This window comes from Rissa tridactyla, chromosome 3 (assembly GCF_028500815.1).
Source record: "Rissa tridactyla isolate bRisTri1 chromosome 3, bRisTri1.patW.cur.20221130, whole genome shotgun sequence".
Taxonomy (NCBI): Eukaryota; Metazoa; Chordata; class Aves; order Charadriiformes; family Laridae; genus Rissa; species Rissa tridactyla.
This window is the reverse complement of record NC_071468.1, coordinates 57,475,621-57,496,069: the sequence shown is the minus strand read 5'-3', so window position 1 is coordinate 57,496,069 and position 20,449 is coordinate 57,475,621. Positions and strand designations below refer to the sequence as shown.

Here is a 20,449-nt window from a genome sequence, read left to right as displayed (position 1 = left end):
AAGCAGCAATGATATAAAGCTAAAGAAATAGGGACTGGAGTCTTACTTGCTTGTCTTTCTAATATAACATAGTATGCCTCAGTTAAAAAATAGCATCTTCCTCCATTACCATAGTAGAAACAGCACTTACTGGGACCTCTACTGTTCCAGGTACCTGTAGCACTGATTCAAACCAGTAATAGTTTGCCGTGATAATAAAATGATTTATTGTCTGCATATTCTGTAAATTACATTCATTCTGAAAAAAATAGTAAAGTGTCTTCAGAGCTATTTTATATAGTTTTATCATCAAAGCTACAGACAACTAAATGTGGAATAACTAGTGACTTTAAGCGTCAAACAAATCAAGGAATAGCATTCCTCTTTGTGTGCTTTGTCAGATCCAGAGCACCAAAACCATGACTGAAAATAAAGGATACATTTCTGGTCTTAATATAATATGTATATTGTGAAATATTGAAAATGTGAATAGGAAGGAAAGATGCCGTGAGAGGCCATGAGAGTTTGTAATGCTTTTTCATTTTGTCTAGTTGCTCAGTAAGCTGCTAGGAAAGTATTCCCTTTGGCTTGGCAGTAACCTTCAGACATCTTTGTAATGCAGTTTTACACACTTTGCACATTCTTTTCCTCATATTTTTTACTTTTGGTTCTGAAGCTGTCTGGAAATGTATCCCTATTATCATACTGGCTTATCTGAAGTTGTACCATACCTAAAATAGGCCAATTAATTAGTAATGATGGGCGCTTTTCAGCTGCACACTCATTTTCAAATGAATTTATTGAATTAAAGGATTTACAGCATATGGACTCACAGACTTCTCATGAGTTAAACTGGCATCCATATGTACAGCTTTCAGTAGAGAACTCTAGAATAATATTTACAATGTAAATATCAACTTTTATTACATAAGAAACAAATATATCACAACTTTCACTTCACAACATATTTGTTCTGGTTTGATGACTAAAGTCATCTCTTTGAAATACTATGTGGAACTCAAAAATAACTTGTTCTTCTCATAGACTTTACCAGGCGTCCTTCAGAGGTCCTAAAAAGCAAAAGAGGAATATGTTTTAAAAGCCATTTCCATAAGCAGTTGCATCATGAGCTGTATAAAAACAGACAGTGGACAAGAAGTGCCACTTGGTAGCAAAAAAATGCTGTGCTTGGGGCTGGCAAACATGAGATCGAGCTATTCACGGGAGCTGGGTGAGCACTACAGCCAGCAGACAAGGCTGTAGGATGAGGAAGAAAGGTTGAAGGATTAGGCAAAAATGTTACTGCACATTGGCCTATAGATCGCAACATCTCACTTTGAAAACAACTGTATCCTTGGCACGGATACATGAATTCAGATGTATTGATACACACTACAACAGCCACTGAGCACTGCAATAAAATGACCAGTAACAGCCAATGCTGAGGAAGTGATTCACCTATAGGGAGATCTGGATCATCATTACAGTCCATAAAAAAGGAAAGGACTGAAAATAATTCCAGGAAGACACCCACAACCTGCTGCACCACTGCTCTCGTTCACTTTAGTCGATGCCAGAAATTTTACAAGGTGCAAAATCCAGGAGCAGATATTTTTGCAACAATCTTGTCTGGAAAAAATATTTTTCCTGAATCCCATCACTTGACAAATTATTTTGTTCCTTAAGGCATAAGCAGCCTATGTCTTTTCTAATCTTTGAGAACTTTAGAGGAACTGCTACATTTGTGGAAGGGAAAAGGATATTTTCTTTGAGTCCTGGAAGGAAACAACAGTTTGAAGAAATGTCTCTTTTATCCCCTCCTCCCCCCTAGAAAAAAAAAAAATCTTCAAGAGTGCCCTTTTTTCTTACTCGTAGTTGAGACACAGCTGAATGCCAAAGCCCATCCTATCGTCAATTTCATAACACACTTTTGAGAAGACCAAGCCCAATGCACTTCTATGTTAGCCCTTCAATTTTATTTCCCTGCAAGTTCTGTGATGTAGAAGAGTTTACATTTCAGTAGACCAAAGAAACTCTATGTCGTGTCATGTGTTGTGAATGATTTTAGAAAAATAGTAGTAGCTAAACGGAAAACAGTAACTGCAATATTTTTATGTCAGACGACCCCTCTGCAGCACACCTTGGATGGGAGTCAAGTGACTTTTGAATGCTTGGAGTTCATGTTGCTGATCCTATTAGTTCTAGGGGCAACTCCCTTCTTCCCTTCTAATGAAATAGGGGCTAAACAAAATGCGCAGCTTGCTTTTTTTTTTTTTTATTAAAAGAAATATTCTTGAGCTTGTTCTCTGAAGAAATAATAATCTTTGTAATTAAAAATGAGGCAATTCTGGTTTTATGCTGCAGTGCACACAAGCTGAAACACCCAAGTGAGTTAGGCGCATTATTAAGAGGGCCATTTAATTAGGAATTCTGAATAGCAGCAATCATGGGATAACTTTTGTTATTAAAATGATTATTATATTCAGACACAATCCCTATAGAAACATACAGCGTCTCATGGAACGTGGCTCTTTCCTAGATGATTCTGCCTTACTGATAGGCCACACTCCGTCTATGCTCAATCTCATTTTATGGGTCAAGTCCAGTGACAGTTAGCAAGAGGAAAGAAAATTCTGGGCATACCAGTGGGAGGTGGCTCAGCAGCTCGTCTACAGAATCATAGTTTTCTGAAAAGGAAGGTTCAAGAAGTTCTGCTTCATCTCGAAGTTTAGCGGGGTTTAGCTCTTCCTGGCTGTTGTGGATCAGAAACAAGCTTTATTGCTCTCAGAAGAAAAAGCAAACAAGCAAGCAAAGCTACCTTCTAACTATAGCTATTGCATGTTTTGTTACACTTACACCAAAGTGTTATAAATCATATGAAATAACATGTTTAATAGGGGAGGGCATGTGATAATTTAAAAGCAGTTGTCTAAATGAGTGACTATACAAACAGAATACAAGCTTTACAAAAACATTTGCTGGCACTTCTCACCAATACTGATTAGGTCTTTCTGGGACTTCTAAATTTCCATTTTATGTGCTTACTTAAAGGCAAATTTTCAACAAATAGTGCATTTTCTTTACAAAATTTTTGTTCATGTTCCATAGCTCTGTTGATTTTTCTTTAACAGGCCTTTTTAATAAATAAAACCATTTTAAGAATCTGTCAGAAGCTTCTTAAAATTGCCAGATGCTGTCTCCTCTTTATCCTTTTATTCTAATCTGATTGTAGTGTCTGCTGCAGACTACAAGAAAACACTGTCTGTATTTGACAACATTATAAACTACGTTATGAAGTCATTAATGTTCATTGCCTTTTGTTTGTCCCCTCCGTATACATATGTGAGTATAAATCTTTTCTGCCTTAATACCATACAAGTATGGAAACAATGTATATTTGCTTTCTTGTAATACCTTCTTTTTCCAGTTAAAACTGAGTTTAAGTATTTCTTCACAGCCATTTGCTTTCGAAAGCGGCTGTAGTTGTCAGTGAAGACAGCGTCAGAGTGGCGTTTGACAGGACTGTCCTGGGAGCTGGCAATACAACAATTACAAAGGAAAAGTTAATAGAGGATATCCATTTAAAAGAAGATACCATTAAAAGAGTGAAACAAAGTTTACAATGTTGGTTAGCTAAATAAAATCAAAAATCAAGTTTGCTTCCAACTACGACATTGGATCTGCTGTTGAAAAGAAGACACTGCTTCTATTGCTTACTACGTATTTTAGTAGGATCAAATCAAATTTAGGATCAAATTCTAAGGATGAGTAGTCAGACTTTTTGGGCACACCTTCCACTGATTTGTTTCTCCTGCTCAACTTTGCCATGGCCCGTGCAGTTAGGATCCATACTCAATGATTTCTAGAGTCCCTGTCCCAGGAATTCTGCAGGATCAAATGGCTGAGTGTGGATTTCATGACTCCCTCCTGTCCATTCTCTTAGCCCAGGTTACTCTTTTTAATAAGCTGACTTTATTCTGATTTCTCTCATTTGCATAAATATACGTTAGTGCAATGCCAAGGTGCAAACTGGTTTCAGTCACAGTAAGATCTTAAAGGACCCGGTCACTGTTCATATGGAACTCAGTGAGGACGGAGCCTGCCTCTGAGGAAAGTAAGAGCGTAGCATCACATACGTAGCTACAAATGCTTGTTTTAATGAGGTATCAGGAGACAAAATACACCTTGTGAAATCCAGACTTGGAGGCCTATTTTTCATTCACAATCTCGGGAAGCCTCAACGTGTTCTGCTTTAAATGATCTATGTTAGTTTATAGCGTATGAGAATCTGGCACTATATGTTCTGGAACAAAGGCAGCATTGATATAAATGCAGGACCTAATTTTCACTCAGCTTTTGAACATATGAAATAGGCACTCAAAGGAACTGTCATATTGGGTCAGACCAAAGTATTCTACTATTCCATTCCCAAGTGTGCCCAGTAGCTGCTGCCTAGGGATAAGAAAACAAGGGAAATATACAGGGATCCTTCCCAGCATCCTGTGACCACTAGTTTATGAATGTCCTGGTCTGGAAGTTGCACCCAGATCCCTTGTCTCTGGATTTGCCTCATTCTTTTTCAAATCCTTCTATAATACAGATCTCTCAAACATCTGGCAATACGTTCTACAGCAGGAAAAAAAATCATGCCTTTTTGTTTTCACTGTAAACTAATCGTTTCTTAATTTCATTGAGCATCGCCCTGGTGTCATGTAAGCAGTGAGTAATCAATCAGTTTGTATGCACTTCTGTCATTCATGCGCCAAACTAGCAAAAACACTATCAGATAAAAAAAATTAGCAAATTGGCGTGATAATCATTATAATATCGACAGTATTTATTATCAGTGTGATGTGCAGTGTCTGTTGCTCTACCCTCGCAGCTGTATCAGGAATAAATAGTAACATATTCATTCATAACAAATACCACTAACTTGTTATATAGGGTTTTCAGCTCCCCCATTATTATATCAGTTTTTCTTTCATTATCTCTAAGTCACAAAAAAATGAGAACTTAGGTACAGAAGAGTAAAAAATTTCCAATGAAGCCAGCTAGGAAAAAACTCTACCTAATGTAAGTGTCACCTCACCTAACTCGTTTTCTAATAAGCGAATGCAGATATCTCTTCACAGCAAGTTTAGCCAAAAGATGGCTGTAGACGCTGGTGAAAATTCCATCAGCATGCCTTGCATTTCTGAAATGGACAATAAATAAACTCTACAATACAACCTGGGTTCATATCAATTTGATAACTTTCATTTTGTAAACATACTGCTTTCCTTAAGTTATTTACTGTACATATTAAATTAAGCTAATTTCATAAAACAACTTCCAGATTTTCACAATGTACTTCTTAGCCCTTCCTGGGAAGTGAATGAATTCATCATGCTAGCATGGCAATGCAATCAACATTTCCGCAGGCATTCCTACTGCTACCAGTATTCTACCAGAGGCCATGTGGGGTTTTTTCTGTAATTGATTCTTCCTTTCCTATTTCTCAAGTTGAAAATGTGACCAGTCTTCTGGCCTAATTCAAATAGTGCATCATCATTTGTATTTACGATAGCGAAGAAACTCACCTGTCAATAATTCTGGACAGATCAAGATAGAATTTCTCATTTTCAGGTAGTGTGTTCTGCAAAATGTCTGATTCAGACTTTAATGACCCGTGGGCATGGTCAGGTTCACTGGCTCCATCAAATGGCATTCTGTTTCCCAATCTGTTGGAGAAGGAAACCATGTAAAGTACAGTTAGCTGAAGACACACAACACTTCACTGCAACTTACATTCTGGTTTGTGTCAAAATCCACATCTACCCACTTCAATCTGTAAGGTATTCTAAAGTAGCCTAGCTAAAATACAAATCACTTTCAGATATAATCCATGCTCAGTAATAGAGTAGAGTAATCGACATAACAGATCATTCTCTCTAATGCATATTTTCTCGATATATGTTGTCATTGCACTCAATTTATTCCAGTGAACAGTGCATAATGTATGGCAATTACACCTCAAGTGACAACCATGAAGCTTTTCATAACAACCATATTTTATATAAATGATGGATGGAATTACCAGCCTCCACCCATGCAAAGTGCAAACAGTTCCCGTGAAGGACTTACCTTCTAATTAAAACCTAGAATGTGCATTGAAATGCACTATGAAACTGTTCTTAGGCCTTCTCTGAAGAAAGTAAATACACCCTCAAGAGCTTCAAACTAAATATGAAGTGCAGTCATGTATGTCTACATGTTTTCGTTCTCTCATGTTTAAACTAATTTGCTAGTTGCAAGTTAAAAAATGTTCGCATCTAATCTTTTAAAATGTATCACGGCAATTGCTCTATATAAACCGATTTACAGTTACCTCATATTTTCATAAACTGACGTTTCTTATGATGTGTCATATTTTATCAAGGGCAATCTGACTGCATAGCAGTAGTTTGGCATCAAACGTCTCTTTCAGCTGCTGTTATGTTCTGTGGCAGACAACAGGCACCCGTGGCTATAGTAAGCCCCTGCATGGGATGCTCTGCAAAAATCACATACTAAAGCTAGGATAGGCTGGATAGTCCTTGTAATTTTACAGTCATTGTAGCTATTAGTACTTCTTATATATCTGAGGCATGTGAGACTTCTGTCTGGTAAAAAAAACCACAAGTAGTATTGCATAAAATAAAGCAACTCAAGTCACACCTTTTGAAAATCAGTCACTGCTGTTTTGCTATACTGTTTTCCTTTGGTCTTTTTACACTTTATGTTCCTCCCGTCTAAATGTAAAACATACCTTTCTGCCACCTGATTTACTTTAGTTAGACAACTAATAACAACTTTAACAATTCAGAGCACGCAGCAGGACAAAACCTACTTATCAGTCCATACGGACCACTTCCCCTTGTTCATGATTTAGGAATTTTTAATGTGTTTTGTTTTCCCCGTGTATGTCTCTGCTCTTTCAAAATATGTGTCCGCCTAGCTGAGCTTCGGGGATAAAGGAGCTTTCCCGCAAGAGAAGCCGAGGCTGTTTTGATGGACACGGAGCGGATCACATTTTAACACACACAGAATCATAGAATGGTTCGAACTGGAAGGGACCTTAAAGATTCCAACCCCCCCGCCACCTACATCCACGGTGGTCACCGCCAGCCAGGTTGGCTGCTGGTGCCTCTGAGGGTGCGATCGTGTCCCGGGGAGCTTTTGGAGGACAGGCTCGGCTGGGCTCGGCCCCGCACGCCTGGCCGAAGTCTCAAGCGCGGCGATGCGCGCCCGCCAGCTCCCCAGCACACACTCCCCGACGGGGCGCGCCGCACCGTGCGCTTGTCGGAAAAGCGCAGCGGGACACCCCCTCGGCCTCCCGGGGGAGGGCAAGCCCGGGCGGGGCGCGGAGGTAGGGACGCGTGGCGCGGAGCGGCGCGGAGCGGAGAGCGGCCCTTACCGCGGGACGGCGGGGAAGGCGGCCCCCCGCGGGGGCAGCGCCCGTGCCCGCCAGCAGAGGGCGCTGAGGAGGGCGAGGGCGAGGAGGCGCGGAGAGGCGCCGCGGTGCTCCATGGCTGCCACCTGCGGAGGGAAGAGCGCAGCCGTCACACACCGACCCGCCCGAAGCCCACCGGCCACCGAGCAACCCGCACCGGCACCGGCACCGGGAGACGCCGCCGGCAGCCGGGTGGCCGCGGCGAGGGAGCCGCCGGCGGGCAGGGAGAGGTGGCACCCCCCGAAGGCGACCCCCGTCCCGCCGCGGTGCGCGGGGGCAGCAGCTCCGGGGTTTAGCGACCTGTGCTTTTTTCAGCAGTAAAAAAGAAAGGTCCCTCCCCTGTTGCCCCGGACGGTCAGACCCGCTCTCCGCGACCCGACGGTGCCTGCAGGTCGGGGAGGGGAGAAGGGGAGAGGAGAGGGGAGCGGCGCGCCCTCCTCATCCGCGGGGAAGTTGCCGCTGCGGCGGAGGGGAAGTTACTCACGGAGCCGCGAGTTCGCCGGAGGGGCTGGCTGGGCGGGCGCGGAGCGGAGCGATGCGCTGCGCTGCGCTGCTTGGGGGCCTGCGCCCTGCCCCGCTGCGCGGATGCCGGGGCGGCGGCGGAGGATGAGGAGAAGGAGGAGGAGGAAGAAGAGGAGAGCTCCGTCCCGCCGCACGCTCTGAGCTGCCCGCCGCGCCGCCGCGTTTTATAGCGTTTACACGTTTCTGCTTCCGAAGAAGCAATCACGTTACTGGGGAGACGTCACCCTTCCCAAGGGGACGGTCGCTATGTTCAGGACAGTCAGAGACTTGTATTTAATTCATGAGCAGCCGCGCACCCTACCTCTTCCCCCCACACACACTTCCCCCCACCACCACCCCACGACCCCCCCCGCCGTTATTTGATTTATATTAATGAGTTAGTTTTGCGGGGAACAGGGCCCCGTCGGCAGCGTGGTTCCGCCTGGCAAAGCAGGAGAGCAGGCGGCTGGCGGGGACTGCGGCGGGCACACCGCACCGCGACCCCCCGCCCGCACCCGGGGCAGCCGGGAGGGGAGGTGGCTGCGCCCCCCGGGGCTCTTCGCTCCCGCCCCGAGTGCTTCCTCGCCAAGCCCCTTCCCCGGCCCCGAGGTTGCTCCTTTCCCGAGCCCTTCGACGGTGTTTTCAGGCTGAGCCGGTCCCTCTCTGTCCCTTTGCCGGGGGTCCCCGCCCGGGGCGTGCCGTCGGAGGGGCCGCCGCTCGCACAAGCCGCAGCGCTTGAACACTCGGGGGCAGCGCTGCAGGGAACCGGGCTGAAAACCAAAATCTTTCCGCGGGCTTTAGCGTGATTTTAGCGGGCGGCGGGGTGTTTACCAGTCTTTGCTTTTTCGTTTAAACTGTACGTGTTCGTGGGAAACGGATCACGCTCCACACCTAAGCACCGTAGGTGCTTGTAATCGTTGTTCCGCTGATCCCAGGGATCAGCGCCGGGAGCGCGGCTGGAGCCCATGTTAAACCCCCGTGCGCGGGAAGTTGTGGGGGGGGGGTGGTCAGCTCTTCCCGCTAACGTGTCCCAAACCCAGACCTCTGGACTGGAGTCACTGCCACAGCAAGGGAGAATCAGGTAGTTTCAAGCCTTCTATTTTCGCCCTCGAGTTTTCCCTGCCTCAAAGAGCTCCGTGGGCAGCAGGGAAAGAGACACGGGGAAAGTGGGCGTGGGACCCGCGGGCGGGCAAGCACCTCTCAGCGTCGCACGGTGTCTTTACAGTGCCTGCCCTGAAATACCTGCCAAAGAATCGCGGCAAGAATTTTAGCTGAAAAGGTCATTATCCTCTTTTCTTCCCTGCTCCCCATCCCCCCGCCCTTGAGCTTTTATGCCTCTAATCCTCCTACGGTTGTAGGTTGTACAACAAGTAAGGGTTATACCAAATCCATACAGACGGTTTCACCATTTCTTCTTACTTCTAATAAGTTTCTCCTCTGTTTCATGTTTCACTAAAGGTTAGGCAGGCTCGATGCCGAAGATTCTGCCATGCTTAATCACATTTTCTAATTCAGTTACGTAAAAATTAAGTGAATTAGATTAAAAATGCCTGGAAATTTGTTTCTCGGATGACAGCTGTGACTAAAACCAGAGTTCCTGCAGTAGTCTAATTTCAGGAAATTTTCCCCTTGTTACCATATAACTAGAGGTCGAAGAAGCCATTCTGCTCTGGAATGGCGAGATGAGCATCAATAGCACCGTAGTGCCCTCAGCCCTCAGAAATATCCCAGCAAGGGCGTAGAGGCGTTGTGCTGGATGCACGACCTGGGAAAGTTCAATGGACTTCACCCAAGTGCTTGAAAGAAAAGAGAGGAGGAGAAACCCATCTCCCGGGTGGCGTAAAGAAGAGTCGCTGGGGCGCTCCGAGGGCTGCGGATGCCCAGCCTCCTGGCCTGGACGGGCGAGCGGGGGGGGGAAAGAAGGCGGCTTTCGGGCCGGAGGGCGCAGGCACCCCACGGCCAGAGACCCGCCGGGCTGGGGGGGGCCGAAGCTCCGCGGCTCCCCGCGCCCCGGCTGCCGCCGAGGGCAGCGCTGCGGGAACAGCCCAAACGCAGCCGGCAGCGGGAACCGGAGAAGAAAGGAAAGGTTTCCTTTCAGCAGCCTGGAGGGAGGGCGGCGGGGCTCGCAGGAGTCCTGCGGGCTGCAGTCCCTGGGAAGGAGGAGGGGAGCCGCCGACTAAGTCCAAGGGAATATGTGAAAAACAAGTCTGTTGTCAGTTGCTACGTATGTGCTATATGGGCGGCTGCATGCTGTGAGGAAATGTATATAGACTGCACTGCCAAAGAAATTTGGGAATTACTGGTAAATCGGTACTTTTTTACCATAGCATACCCACCTATTTACCATAGCTGGTAAATCCCGTTTGCTGGAACGTTGTTCCCCTTTTAACGGGTTGGACAAGGGAGTAATATGCTGTAGTGCTGTCTAAAATAGCCTCAGAACCTCTCTAGGGGTGGCAGTATTCCTGAAAAATCCCTCTCTATCGCCCCTTTAATGATCTCAGCAATCTTCAGTGCTTCTGTTATTACAATACCACCTATTTTCACAATTCTATGGACAAGAAACTGAGTCATAGGATGATCAAGTGCATTCCCCTTCTTTACCCAGAAAATCTCCAGTGGAGCTTTGAATTGACCCCAGATGTCCCAAGCACTTTTCAATTGCACTAAGAATTGTCTGCATTTCCCTTCAACACCCTGTTGCACCCACCACCTCCTCCTCTTGAATCAAGGTAAACTGAAGAAGAGATGGTACCCCTCACTTTCTCCTGTGATAGGACAAGGAGTAACGGCTTTAAACTAAAAGAGGGAAGATTTAGACTATATATAAGGAAGAAATTTTTTACAACAAGGGTGGTGAAACACTGGCACAGGTTGCCCAGAGAGGGGGTAGACGTCCCATCCCTGGAAACATTCAAGGTCGGGTTGGATGGGGCTCTGAGCAACCTGATCTAGTTGAAGATGTCACTGCTTATTGCAGGGGAGGTTGGACTAGATGACCTTTAAAGGTCCCTTCCAACCCAAACTGTTCCATGATTCCATGATTTCCCAAGAGGATTTTCATTGAGGGAGGTTGTTTTGGGATGAATGAGAAGGGTTTGTGGTGGCAATTCAAATTCTAGTCTTTTTCAACTTTTTTTCATTTTTTCTGGAGCTTACATACATTTCCAGATATTTTGAAAAAGCAAGTCATTAAAACGAAAATATATCTTTTTAAACAGATGGAGAAAAAAACCTTTTCTGTAGGAGTCCTAAGTGAGTCCTTAAAGATCTAGCCAAATGGACCTTTTTTGGATCGTAACTCCTGCTGTTTTCTACTCACAGAAATTCTACCCTTTCATGGAAGAGTCACTTGGAAAAAAATAGTACTTGGGAGCTTCTCTGGGATAACAATTAGGCACAGGCAACTCTTGGGAAGCCAAGTATTTTGCAGTGGCTGTTGCAGGAATCCTGATGCATAGCAGCTCCACATTTACTGAATATTTTATCTTTGGTCTATATGTTATCAAATATATTTTGGTTATTTTTCACTCTTACTTTATTTTCTTTAATGTTCCACTTAACAAAAAAGTCTTATAGTCATAAAATGGGCAATATTTGGAAGTGATGGAAATCTGATTAAACAAGATTGAGCAAAGAGCAGAAGCTTGTCTGAAAGGTTATCTCACCATTTGTATACAAACATGTGTGATGTACATATAAACCAAGCATTACCTAAAATAGCTACATCATCTGGGGGAAATAAATTTGGGAGTTTTTAGATTTGTTAGTTAGATTTGATTACTATTTTTAGCATGCAAAACTGTGCTGAAATTGATGGGCTAAAAAAACTCTGAAAGCCAAATCCTTAGATGAGAGAAATCTGCTTAGTTCCATGGAGGACCTGCTTAACATGTACCAGATTTATCATGTAACTGTATTTTAAAAAGAGAAATTACATCAGCAAAAGAAACATAGTTTTACTTTGGAAAAAAAAAAAGAAAAATAATAAAAGACAGTTGTTTTAGGGCTTGCGTATTATATCAGATTCTACTGACTCATGAGCTCTGCCTCACAGGATCATTGGGTCTGCAGAATCTCCCTTGTGCATTACAGCTCATGTTCCTGTAGGTGAGTTCAGAAACTCTGCCTTTGATCCCATAGCCGTATCACATTGATCCATGAGCTTTCAGAGCTTATAGGGCAGCTTATAGGGCAGATTGGTGGAGCGCTATCATTCAGCAGCAAGCAGAACAGCTTTTCCAACTTCCACAAAAGAGATAACAGAAGACATGTCAAGAAACTGTGTATGAAGAATAAAACATTAAAATAAAAAGCGACAAACTAGCCTGCCCTTCCCTAATCTTTCAATGGCATGATAAACATAATCTCCAATACATGCTCTCAGCACCCTGTTGCCTTGCTTGGTCCCACTCTCCCGTAAACATTCATACTCCTTAATATGACCTGGTTGGAAGAAATGAATGGGGTCACTTGCTAAAACTTGTCCCAACCTCACTCTTTTTGCATGCACCTCTGAGTACTTCTCAGGAGAAATAAGGAGAAAACCATCTGTTCGTTCTTTCAGGTAAGTTTTATTTCAAAAGCACAGTCCCTGTTCCATCATACCTTTAGCCTGAGTCAGTTCTGCAGACTCAGACATGTGATGGTAAACAGAATAAAACACAGACAAATATTCTGCAATTGAAAACTCATGACTTGCCTCCTGCAGGAGAAACACTCAGCAGAAGAATGCTTGTCTCCTCGGTTCCCAGGCTGTGAGGGGGTCACACAGGGGGAACAGGGGAGCCTTCATTTCCTCTCTCACTTGTCTTGAGCCCTGTTTTCAGGTCACAAGTGTGGATCCTCAGAAGAGAGTCATTAACTGGAGTAAAGTCCTGCAACCAATAAATGATATTAACAAATATACCTACTATGTATGACACTTGTACAAGTCCCTCCTGTTCCAGGTGGTACCTTTGATTTATGACCCTGTGGGGTTAAAAAATTTTCAGAATCAGTTTTCAAAGTCACTGTAACATTTGGATTATGCCCATGACTTCCAACCGCTCTTCCACCTCTTCCATTAGTATGTCCTGACTTGTCGCGCTTGATTAAAACTTCCCAGGGGATACCATGATGAACAAAAGGCATGCAGGAGAGGTACTGACTCCAGTGATACTCCCAAAGGTCTTTTCCCCTTGTCTGTTCTGCCATCTAGGAGATCTCCTATTGCTTGTAGTTTAGTTCTATGTTTTCATACCCCCTTCTCCCTTACCCCAAAGCACAATCTCAGCTTCTCTCAAAGACTCCAAAGCAGATAGATAGACTTTTTGGTCTCCAAGTGTTTATGCTATTTGGTATGTGCTTGAACTACTGCTTCATGTCCATCCCATTCATGGTATGCAGCTGTCCTAGAAGTGTCAGTTCCAAATTCCTTCTCATTCTTTAGTGTGGGCGTGATGTTTTTGCCATGCCCCTCTCAATATCAGACAGATATATTCTGCACTCATTCCTCAGGAAGATCCATGACTACGCAAGCTTTAACAGAAGCTTTAATATTTCTGGTTTTCTTTCTAAGCAATCTCCTTTTAAAGCTTCATAAGACTTCTTAAAATCATTTCATTCACCTTAAAACTCATGAAATCACACAGTAATACAAAGATTGTCAGGAGGCAGAGTAGTTTCTGGTTTGGTCATGTTAGGTATTCTTTGTTTTTAACAAGCTATCTGAAATATGTCCCATTCCTTTCAGCACTGTTAAGATCTTCCACCTTCAGCAAAGGATCAGATGATACTTTCATCACCAGAAATGTGTTCCTCTTCCTGCAGCTGCTCCAGCCCATTCTTCTCCTCTGCAAAACTAAAATAACCTCTGTATATGTCAATAATGTATGTCTTTAAGATGCCGCAGCATTTAGACTCAGCTTCCCATCTGTTTTCAGCCAGTTCTTTGCTTCACAGAGTTTTGAGGTTTTCTACATAAATTGACTTGGCTGTACAAAACCGGATTTTCTATGGTGAACCTTTGAAAAATCACTTTAGTCTCCATGACATTCTGACATATATAACTTTCTCTAAGCTAATATCTAATTATCTAAACAGATATTAAGAACAATCTTTCAAACCTGCGTCCCTACGTTTTACCCATGCTTTTGGGCCTGTCATCTATACTAATTGATACCTTATGGATGTCCTTTTGTCTCTACCTGTACAAAAAGAATACATAATGCAAATAACCTCCATAATCCCTTCAGATTACCTGTTAAAAGTAAACCACACACAACAGCGCCAACATGGAGCTTAAAAGTTCAAAGGAAAGCCTGAGAGCAAACGTGCCTTGGGCACTTTATCTTATTCTGATGTGCTGTTGACACTTATCTCATGGAGTTTGGCTGCAAGTTCATCATAAACTCAGGGAGTCCAAGAAACCAATGATGCTAATGGCTAGGAGCCCATTTCCCGATGCAGCTGAGCTGTTAAAAGTCCCTTTGCTTTTCTATCTACTTCCCATACTGACTACACAAAAACCCCTTGAAGTATCAGAGTATTTAGTCCATTTATACATTTGTAACTGTATGATTGGAATCTTTCCTGTGGCATATACCATAACATCTGTGCTGAAAGGACTGGGATACTTCTCTAATTTTGTGTAGATCCTTCTCCCTATTCTGGATTGTGCACATGGCCACATTCTTTTTGTGTCTCCCCCCAGTGAACATTGCTACTATCGCACCGTCTGGAAGCTTGTGAGAGCAGACATATCATTTTATGATATAGAAAAAGCCACGTCAGTCAGGCTGGAAGGCACATCTTAAGATGCTTAATTATGCCAGGATAACTTTATTCTTTGAACTGACCTAATCATCACAAGTTCTTTATTTACCAAGCTGAAAAAAGCAACCATCTAAAAGCTATGGCAGAAACAAGCTAAAAATGCTTCAGTCTCAAGCAATTACCACTATTGTCTTCATGGAAAAAGAGCTGAGAGAGGTTTTCTAAAACTGTCCATGTGTATAAAGGGCATAGTGTAACGTGCTGTCTCTTAGCACTACTCTAAGCCTATTTATGCTATTATGGCTCTGAACATTTATATTCACATCTAGTTTCCATGAAGAAGTCATATAGAAGAAAGTATCAACGTGTTACTTTACCGTCCATAATAAATGATTTAATTTGGAGTTAACTGTTTTCAATATTAGTTATGGAAGAACTTTTGTAGTGTTCATGGACAAGAGAGATATAGTTCCAACCTAGTTTATCATTTAGTTCAACTCCACAGGCCATCGGAACAAACAATATGCGCCTACATCTTGTTTAATTGGCTTCTTGGCCAATACATCAATGTCTCATTATCCTCTTTATCCTACATAAAGTCTTAAGAATGTTCCAGTGAAAGTAGCACCACAGTCAATATATTCCATTTTATTAAGTACACATAAATAGATCCAAGACTATTAGGATTCTAAGGTATTTTGGGAGATGAAGATCATCACAAAGATAAAAGAGTTAATAGGTACAGCAACACTTTCAGTAGCCATCATATATGCTGTCATCATGTATGTGTATAATTATATTCTGCAATTTGTTGGTTTGTTTTGTTTTTTATTTGACAGGTGATTGAAAGCCCTTTCTGCAGAAACAAACGAAATATTCAGCACTGGTGCGACAAAAACTAATGTAGTATTTTCATTTCTATTGAAAGTTAATATTGAAATGTTGCTAACTATTGAACCTAAGCAATGAACCTTAGTACCTTTAACTTTGCTAAACTTCATACTCAGCCTGTAACAAAGCATGAATTTATAAGTTATTGATTTAGACATGAGTCTTGCGGCTGGTGACTCTGGGTCAATCCTGCAGTAACATCGATAGCCGCACAGTAAAAATAACTGTATAACTCTTTTCCAGCATGTAACTAGAGGAATTTTTTTTAGTTGACAATTATTTTGTACAAGCTTTAAGTACAATTCCATCTCTCCTAGTCACAGATAATATTTTGTCTTACCTGACACGTTTTCCGGTTTAATAGAAAAATATTCCATAGGTATGGAATCACACAATGTCACAACAGAAAATTATGTCACACAACACTGATGTGGAAAAGGAAGCAAAGCTCATCTGTCACAGCTATTCTTCCTTGCTCTAGTTTCAAGAGATGCCCTCTGGTTGCTTCTAGTGGCATCAATTCAGATGGGAGAACTTCCACATGGAGTTTTCCACAATGACTAGAAGTTCATATGAAAAGGGGACTTCTGTGTCTGATGACATTACTCAATGAGTGTTATCATTTTGAACACTGGGTTCAAAAACCTTCAGAGTAAAGGAATAACAGAACAGCTGTCTCAAGGAGGTTTACACTTCTCAGATCTTGGGACAAATAAGTTGAACAGTACAGCTATGCTTTTTGAGAGAATGAGTAGCATAAACTGAAACTGAATCCATAGCCCTGTCCTGGCCTCCATTCCCTTGCACACAATGCTCCATCCAGAGTTTTATGGCTCAGACAGCTCATCCTCAGCCCAGCTTGTGGTCCAGGTGTCTGTGATTGAGCAAGGGCAAAATCAGCCTCGCCCAAGCAGCAACAAGGGCTGCATCTCCCAACTTGACTGACAACTGTCTGGCTAGGAAAACTCTTAGTCATTATCAGCTTTAGAGCTGAAGAGCTTATTAATATTTAGTGTAATCATATTTCAGTCCTAGCTACCTGCTGTGTACACTACCCAGTAAGTAACTGTGTGTACTCATAAGGTTGCATGCAATTCTGCTTGCAGAGTTTGTGCACACAGTAAAAGATACCCAAATAAAAGTGTCCTAATAGTGAAAAGATTACAAGGCCACTCAGAAATGCATGTCATGTAAAAAATAAAGAATCTGAAAATACGCCATAAGCAGGAGTCACTAAAACAATTCCAGACTCTCTTCTGCCTTCTCCTCCAGACAGTTTCAGATGAAGCTGAACCCAAAACAAGATCTCTCAGGATCTATCAGAATATAATGCATTTTGTCAATTCCTCATGCTGTCTAGAGGCAGTAGAGATTAGAGACAATCTTTTCAGAAGTCTGTAAAAGATTGTCCTGCTGGGGACAGTTTGTCTTCAGACAGTGCTGATTACAAATGGGATCACCTCAATGTTGTCCTCAACAGCCAGAGAACAGACTGGCTATCTGATGCTTGTACTGTCTTTGCTCAGCTTTGCTTTCCAAATCCACCTCTAAAATATCCCCCCAAACGGTGCCTAGAAGTGGTCTTTAGCAGAGTGAGACTCTAGAAAAACTTCTCTTTGGTCTTTTTTGCTGTCATCCTATTTCATTGGCTCATCATCCAGAGACATGGGATGATGTGATATTCTGCTAAAAAACACGTCTGTGGAACAACAGAAATGCCAAGACTCAAACAAAGCTGTGATTCAGGAGTTCTTAACCCGGCTCTCACATCAAATAATAGAAAGGAAGGGCCAAGCACTGATTCACTATGACCTCCGTTGTCAGCCCCTCATGTCTCTGCATAAGGACGTAAGGATCACCCTTATACCCACACAGAATGTTTTACATGCTCAAAGAGTGACTAGGCAGGTGAGATGAGCAGAGTAGTCATCTGTTTCCACAGAGAAGAAACTTTCAACAAACAGAAATCACTTGACAGATATAAATTATTCTCTTAAATTAGGCACTAGAATGATGTAGTTTATAGAATTATATTCTGATTCAGCAGAGTTATTAAATATATGAGTAGTCTCACTGCAGTCAATAATAGAGCAATATAGATTAAATCATCAGTGGTCAGTCAGAGCATTTGGAGGGTTGAGGGTTAAGTGGGAACAATCTGTTTTGCAGGACCGGGCTTGCTAGCAAGGCCCTCTAGCACACCCCATTTGCAAATCAACCCCTTAAGAACAGCAATAAAACAGTATATTTCTTTCTTCTGATTCACTGTTCTGTTTTACTGATAAATGGACAGTTAGCACCGAAAGTTTTTGACTGCTAATGACTCAGATTTTGAGTACAATATCGAGCTCAACAAGATTATCTGAAACATTCTTAGTCTGTTTTTAAATCTTTGTGGTGCCCGATATTGGAAGCAGCTTTTAAATCACGTAGTCATTCAATGTCTTACAGGTGCCTTGAAAGAGGCAGGAACACCTATTTATACCCTCTGTGATCCTAGTAAATGCATTTAAATGTACGTGATGATATTTAGCCTTCAGTACCCTAAAATATCTGTGAGAAGGCGTGCAGATACAGGTGCCTTGTTATGGATTAGGGGTGACCGAATCAGAAGAAACGCTTTCAGGCACCTTTCAGGAGCACTATCAGGATATTAAACACAGTCACTCTTCACTTACTCTGCAAAGTCATGGTAAATCTGCCATTCTCTAACTTATTTGGGTTATTTGAAGCCTGTCTTAGCCTACAATGAGCTATCTCTGTCCCTGTTTCTCTCCTCAATATTTTTGGTTTTACTGGGGATATCTCTGGCCTAAAGCAGATTCCCTTGGTTGGTAGAAGAGATGAAAATCTGCAAATAGTTAAATTAGGTGTCTCAAAGAGAATTTGATTTTTTTTAAGCTGACACGTTTTGAACATGGTTAAATGATGTGGGAGCATATTTAATGTTCAATTTCCTTCTCAGAAATGATTCAATGCCTAGAAGCATTTAGACACTTTGAAAGATTTTATTTAGTGTATATACAAGCACCCAAAAATATGGTTTTTGAGTGCGCAGGGATTTTTACAGGAGTGTGTTTTATGTTACCTAAAATGTTTAAAAATATCTGCATCACGAATTAGTGCATTATAGAGTTATAAAAATTTTGCAAGGCAATTCAAAGTTTTACTAAATGATGTTTGTCATTTAGTACTGACAAAAAGGTGCCTGTATCTTTCCATGACATTTGCCCAAGGGACTGCAGAAAAAAAAATAATAAAAAGAATCAGTGCTTTGATGCTGGAAAACTAGTGCTGGAGAGCTTATCACATGCAACCCAATCAATTCCTCAAAGTGTTTCTCTGGATAACAAAGTCATCTGCTCTGTTACTTGGCAGAACAACAAAAGCATGGGATAGAGTGAAAACCTGTGTATTTTTATCATCGTACTTATCCACAGAGAGAGAGAGGTGGAACTTACTAGGCAACTAAATAGAGAAACGCTAAATGAGAAAAAAAAAAATCTACAATCCGTCTAGAAAAGGTGTAAGAGAGTTCTTCCGTCCTACAAAAATAACTTAAAAAGATCAGCAGGATATGCAGCACAGGAACAGAGCAGGGGTTTCCTCCTTGGCTCTCCAGTGTGCTTCAACTCAAGACCTAGGCTGGTCAGTCTAGAGGCTGAAGATTCATCCCGTTTCAGTGCACAGCTAATCATTGGGAACTTCTCCATACATGTCCAAAGAAATGCAAATTGTTGCCAGCTGTGATTTGTGCTTTTGTCAAGTTGGAACAAGAGAGCAGCATCACCTTTCCTGTGTAGTCATCAATGTGGTGCCATAAAATAAAGCGGATCGATATAGATGCAGGTCTGCCCTCAACTAGATATGAATAATTTTGTATTCCAGTGCCTTTCCATACTGTCCCTAGCCATAGGCACATCAGACAGTTATGTCCTAAAACAGCAAATCCAATTTCCTGCTATCTCAGTCCCATCACTCTGTGTAATCCCTTTCATGATTAAGCTACTCTTGTTTAAAAGAACTCCTTTCTCTAAAATAGTGCTACTGCTCTTTCACAGCCCTCAGCGCACAATCACTTGATTCTGCTGCTTAATAGATGAATAGATGAAAACATGTCTCTGATGCAGAATGTCACTGGGAAAGCGGACAGGAAACATGATTACTGAAATAGCTCCATGATCCAGTCCATGCCCATCAGACATTGCCACCCTCATGCAGTAACGTCGCCAGAAATCTGACGGGAGCCAAAAGCTCCCATATAAGCTAAAAGGAGAAATGAGACATGTAAACCAGACTTCTGTTTGGGGGCGAAAGCAGGGAATAATGCACAGCCCCCACCCAGCATGGCAAGGTCAGAGATGCTCAGCGGAGTCACTGGTGCTGCTGCTACAGTGCGAGGCAGAAAATCAAGCTGGAAAATTTTCCTCTTTGTTGCCCCGTGTGCTTCACAAAGAGCTGCTGGCAGCAGTAGCTCACCTGTTGACTGCTGCACTATTTTTCTCAAGACTCTCTAGCCCAGCTGGGTGAAAAATACCGAGTCAATTATAATCACTACCAATATTCCACTGAAAAAGAGATTAGGGTCTTGTCATCCTTTTCAGCATTCAAAAAGGTAAATAAATAACTACTCACAAAGTCAAAACTCCAATCACTCAAACCCTTTGAAAACTCACTTTTATTAAGAGACCCAAATGAAAATACAGGTACTTTACCTTGGGCTTTAAAACACTTTGAAAGGCTGATGTCTAGAATTCTATTTTCTGCTTTGTTGAAGTTAAATCAATGCTCTTTTCCTTAATCTGCTCTGGACTTGGCAGAGGTAAATTTCCAATTAGTGTTTTCTTTCTT

The 20,449-nt window shown here is 42.4% G+C and overlaps 1 protein-coding gene across 1 annotated transcript; it reads right to left on the bottom strand.

The window, feature by feature from the left end:
* Nucleotides 1-852: 852 nt before the first annotated feature.
* VIP (vasoactive intestinal peptide) lies at nucleotides 853-8,055 on the bottom strand. The gene is made up of 6 exons (XM_054196114.1): nucleotides 7,935-8,055; nucleotides 7,415-7,536; nucleotides 5,559-5,699; nucleotides 3,394-3,513; nucleotides 2,623-2,731; nucleotides 853-1,049 (listed from the first exon to the last, which is right to left on the bottom strand). Exons 2-6 carry the CDS (start codon nucleotides 7,525-7,527, stop codon nucleotides 1,041-1,043), a joined length of 492 nt encoding a protein of 163 aa, XP_054052089.1. The 5' UTR covers nucleotides 7,528-7,536; nucleotides 7,935-8,055; the 3' UTR covers nucleotides 853-1,040.
* Between the last annotated feature and the right edge of the window lie 12,394 nt (nucleotides 8,056-20,449).

Coding starts and splice junctions, on each gene's coding strand:
- VIP (XM_054196114.1), bottom strand. CDS start 7,527: ATGGAGCACCGCGGCGCCTCTCCGCGCCTCCTCGCCCTCGCCCTCCTC. Junction 5,700..7,414: donor GCCTTCCCCGCCGTCCCGCG/GTAAGGGCCGCT, acceptor CTTCTCCAACAG/ATTGGGAAACAGAATGCCAT. Junction 3,514..5,558: donor CTGTCCAGAATTATTGACAG/GTGAGTTTCTTC, acceptor TTGTATTGCCAG/CTCCCAGGACAGTCCTGTCA.